The sequence below is a fragment of the Lactuca sativa genome, chromosome 7, assembly GCF_002870075.4.
Source record: "Lactuca sativa cultivar Salinas chromosome 7, Lsat_Salinas_v11, whole genome shotgun sequence".
Taxonomy (NCBI): Eukaryota; Viridiplantae; Streptophyta; class Magnoliopsida; order Asterales; family Asteraceae; genus Lactuca; species Lactuca sativa.
This window is the reverse complement of record NC_056629.2, coordinates 147,876,523-147,881,884: the sequence shown is the minus strand read 5'-3', so window position 1 is coordinate 147,881,884 and position 5,362 is coordinate 147,876,523. Positions and strand designations below refer to the sequence as shown.

At 29.1% G+C, this 5,362-nt stretch overlaps 1 protein-coding gene across 1 annotated transcript; it reads left to right on the top strand.

Annotated features, from left to right (window-relative positions):
- Nucleotides 1–3,218: 3,218 nt before the first annotated feature.
- On the top strand, nt 3,219–4,511 carry LOC111894020 (pelargonidin 3-O-(6-caffeoylglucoside) 5-O-(6-O-malonylglucoside) 4'''-malonyltransferase). Its single transcript, XM_023890084.1, has one exon. It carries the CDS (start codon nt 3,219–3,221, stop codon nt 4,509–4,511), a length of 1,293 nt encoding a protein of 430 aa, XP_023745852.1.
- The last annotated feature ends 851 nt before the right edge of the window (nt 4,512–5,362 follow it).

The following is a 5,362-nucleotide window of genomic DNA, read 5'->3' as shown; positions in this document are numbered from 1 at the left end:
CGCTTACGGTAGAGCCAGGGAAGATGAGAGATGAGAGTAAATAGAGTTAGGGTTTAATTTTTTATTTATTTATTGTCTTTCTTAGGTAAAAGACTGAAATACCCCTGATATGTGGGTAACTTAACCGAAAAACAAACAACTAACAATAACAGAGACGAAACGCGCAACTTTTAAAATATCAGGGACGGTCCGAGTTAATTTTTAAAAATAAGGACTAAACGTGCATTTTAACACCTGCCAGAGGGATGATTCGTGTATTTACTCTATGTATAATTTACAAAGTTTGCTTTTAACTTGGATGCTCAACTTCCTGCCTATTAGATTTTCTTCCATTGAATGATGATTTCGCCCGTACACATCGCCTCTGCTTTTATGGACATTTCAAAATGAAATGCTAGTCAAAGAAATTTATATGGACCGTTAGATGTTTGGACTGAGATATAACATTTTCTCTTTTTATTGTTCGTTATTAGTGATTTGACTTTCGTTATAAAGCTAACTTATTAACTATGAAATCAAATTTATAATATTAATAAATATCAATATAGTTTTACGTTAAGATATAATATAAAAACAATTCAAGATGTATGATGTCAAAAAGTTTAAAAAATAAATATACCTTATAATAAAATTAGTTCTATACTTTTAACCTTGTAAAATTAATCGGAGTTCATTGTTGTTAGATGAAATCAAAAGATTATGATTAAATTAACAATATTCATATATATAAACGTTTGTATTTTGGAAATTCTAAATAACAATTGATTTTGATTGAAACCAACCCAAAATGACAATATTTCTTTTTAACTGATAAAGCTAACTTATTTATATATTTAACAAAAAATAATACGACAATATATCTTTTTTTTTTATAAAACTAACTTATTTATATATTTAACAAAAAATAATAACATGTTATTATGAATATTAAATTCAAAAAGTAACATTATAATAATTTAAATTAATCATTATAAATTTACCGTCAAAATATCACATCAACAAACCATTTATCTCAACAACTTAATAAGTATTTTACAAATATTTTATTAGTTATTAGGATTTAGACTTAAGTTGTTTTATATAAAGTTCAAAGTAAAGAATGATTAAAATTATTAATTTAAGAGCATCATAATCAAAACTTCTAATATTGTGTACAAGGAATTTTTTAGAAATTCATAAACAATTTGTAGTTTTAAATTTGTAATTTATTATGTTATATTTATTTATTTTTATTACATTCCTTTTAAATTTACTTTTTTTTTGTATATTAATGTTATTTTTTATTGTGTTTTTTTTTTACATTCTAATCAAATTTATTTTTTATTGAATATAAATCATAATTATATTAAGTATATATAATCTATATCAAATATTCAAATAAAAATATATTAATTTTAAATAATCAATATAAAAGTCGAATCAAAACTTATATCTTATTAGTTATTTTTACCTTATTAATAAGCTTTTGAAAAACTCAATGTAATGGGTATATAAATATTACAAAACTCTGTCATTCTAGATGCTCTAATTAATGACATTCGGATTTTATGTTTCTTTATAATAATTATGAAATGTTGAATTTCCATTACACGTTTGTAAAATCAAAACTTGTGTGCAAAATCAAGCCATCACTAAATTAATTTCCTAAGCTATAAATTTTCGGATATGTACGATGAAGATCATCGATTTCTTCCTAATTTCTTATAATTGTCTTTGTGAAAAATAACTGCTCTATGGCGATGAATGTCCAAATAGAATCAAGAAAATTAGTAAAACCATCCATTCCAACTTGTGTTGTATGATCACTTACTGAGCTCATAAAACTTACATTTTGTTTGTTGATTGTTTTTAGGACCAAATAGCACTACTGGGTAAGAGAGCATGCGAGTGACAGAAACTTTAATATTAAAATATACTTAGTGTTTCATTGTATTTAAAAAAAATGTTTAGGATGTATTTAACTATTTTATGTTAAATGTTTAGGATGTATTTAACTATTTTATGTTAAATTGTTAGGTGTTACAAAATCATTTGTGATTTTCTTATATTTGCAATCATGCCATCACCTAAGAACATTTTCTATGAATTTTTTTAATTAAAACCTAATCAAATGTGCACATATGTATCGTTTAGGAGAATAATGAAAAAAATGACAGTGAAGAGAATACAAAAAATGATATTTTTTTCATAGATATGTATATGTATGTGTATTTTTATATGCATTTCTATGTCTATCTCTATATGTATGTCTACGTCTATGTATGGAAGTGGGTTTAGATGTGTAGATAATATATATTTTTTTAGTAGTTTTCTTTATTTTTTTTTTATGTTTTAGGAAGTTTAGAAATAAATAGAAATAATTTTAAATTTTTTTTTAAAAAAGTAAGACTTGCTGTTGGTTCTGATTTCAACTATTATTAAAAAAAAATACTACTAAGGTATTGTATTTAAGAAAACATCAATACTTGTGAAACTTATTTAATGACAAGGATTTTATAAACATTTATAAAATGCTTGATTTTTGGTCGCGTCATATTTATACTATGTCGTTTTTTATATTTAATAAAGTTTTGCAAACAATGAAAATTTTATGCTATACCAAGTGGTTACGGTAATTAAAAAAAATATTACACATTCCAATTATAATTAATAAACTCATTGGAATAGGTATAAGAGCATCCGCAATGGTAAGTTCAATAAAAGAGTTGAATGAGATGTCAAATCTAGTTGTCATTTAGTGGATTAAACTTTATCATAATGAGATGTCACTTTGACATTCAATGGATTTGAAGTTTAATGGTAATTGAACTCTTTAATGGAAAAAAAAAAAGTTTTCTAATCTTAAATACATACTATAAATTAGTTTTTGTAATTTTCTATTAAACTTTGTAGAGTTAAATACATTATAGAAAATATAGAAAAATGATATGACAATCTATTGAACTCTTTGAAGTTTAATGAATTGTGTATGCCATAAACATTACAAAACTCGCCATTCTAGAATCTAGATGCTCTAATTAATGACATTCGAATTTTATGTTTCTTTATAATAATTACGAAATGTTGAATTTCCATTACAAGTTTGTAAAATCAAAACTTGTGTGCTGAATCAAGCCATCAACCAATTAAATTCCTAAGCTATAAATTCTCGGATATGTACGATGAAGATCATCATCTCCTTCTAATTTCTTATTCTCTTGTTGAAAAGTAACTGCTCTATGGCGATGAATGTCCAAATAGTATCAAGAAAATTAGTAAAACCATGCATTCCAACTCCTCCAAACCTCCGTAACTATAAAATAGGCTTCCAAGACGAGGTAGCTCCCCCTATGCATGTTGGCACGGTTCTCTTCTTCTCTTTCAACAGAGATAACAACCAAAAGTTTGCTGCCCGACTTGAAAAATCACTTGAAAAAACCTTAGCAAGATTATACCCTCTGGCCGGAAGATACGTTCGGGAAATGCTTGCTGTTGACTGCAATGATGAAGGTGCCGAGTTTATACACAGTAAAGCTGATTTGAGACTTGAAGATATTCTTAATTCTCAGTGGAATGGAAAGTTGATTGATAAACTTATTCCGTCTATTATGCCTGGAGCTGCTGATCAAATGGACGTTCCTATACTTGCAACTCAAGTAAACAGTTTGTTGTGTGGAGCTATTGCACTTGGTGTAAGTATTTCACATAGAATTGCTGATGCTGCGACACTTTCTATATTCCTGAAGGAATGGGCTGCTTTGAATCGAGAAGATGACGAAGCTGAATTCACTGGTGCGGGTTTCAGCGCACCCTCTTTCTTTCCTAGTCATGGAGTTGAAGGTCGTAAGTTCAGTAAAGATGCATTAAGCAATCTTGTCACCAAGAAACTTTCATTTAGCGAGAGTGAGATATCAAACATGAAAGCACAATTTGTGATCAATGAAAAAGGTTGCACCCATCATTTGTCAAAGGTACAGATAGTATCAGCTATCATATGGAAGACTCTCGTTAATGTTGATCGAGCAATACATAGTCATCCGAGAGATTTTGTTCTCATCCAAGTTCTAAACCTGCGGGGAAGAACTGCATCTTTAATTCCCAAAGATTCTTGTGGCAATCTTGTGGTGCCATTTACAACCAAATCTAGTAACGATGAAACAACCAAAGGGTTGGCATATCTTTTGAGTAAAACTCTGAAGGAAGTCTTAAGTAACTACTCAAAGATGAGTCACGAAAATAAAGAAGGGCAATCGATGGTTCTCAAATCCTGGTCAGAGAGCAAGTTCATGATTGATAGTATTCCACATGCAGTTCTCGTTTCTAGCTGGTGTAAGTTCCCGTTTTATGAAGTTGACTTTGGTTTTGGAAAGCCCATGTGGGTATCAACCGGGTGCTTACCGGGAAATAATGCGGTAATTTTGATCGACGGAATGGGAGGTAATGGAGTTGATGCATATGTGTGTATGGAACTTAAAGACGAGCCTTATTTGGGAGAGGCTTTAGACATGAAAGCTATCGGTACCTTAAATTAATGGGCTTCTAGTCTTTTGATGATCCGTTTTCTAGTTCAAGCCTGGGATATTAAATATTAATATACCTATATGTATCAATAACTTTTCAGATTTCCAATGCTTTTAATGTATTATGGTATTTATATGTAAATCCTATTCTATTATACAGTATATGATGCAGCCCAAACCTTAGAATTCGAGAAAAGCATTTCTTGATTCGGTGAAAATGGATACGGATTGATGCCGTTCTTGAATAAATAAATAAATTATAAAAAAAAATTAAAAAGAAAAAAAAAAGGAAAAACCCTCCATCAAACTCCAGAAGATAATTCTAAATACGAAACATAGTTTTTTTTTAACCAGCAATTCTATTACACACAGCCTAGACTAGAGATCATGAGAAAATAAAACATACAATGTAAAATACAATGTGTGAAACACGAAACATAGTGAAAGTAATAAGTTCATTTAAGTGTGTTTTCGTATGAAGAAACACCGTCTTTAATTAAAAAAACAAATATCTTAAATCACATTAATTTATTTTAATGAGTTGATTTAAGTGTGTCTTCTTATGAAAACTGAATCAATTTCCTTCTTTTTGTATGGTAATCGATAGACTCGTCGTTGACACGTCGTGTAGCACCTTCTTACGTGTCGCTTTCTATTTTAGTTGTGTGGTGTTCTCCAATAAACATGTGATGCGTTCTCGCACCTCTTCTTCCTTAATGATATACTTTGAACGTGCCACGTCTTCATTACCTATGTGTCACATAAGCTAAAAGTATGTTACCATCTCATAAAAGGGAAACATACAATATCGTTCTTACATCAAATGCTCGCAATGCCTCACGTACCTCTATAGTATGCATCGC

Coding starts and splice junctions, on each gene's coding strand:
- LOC111894020 (XM_023890084.1), top strand. CDS start 3,219: ATGGCGATGAATGTCCAAATAGTATCAAGAAAATTAGTAAAACCATGC.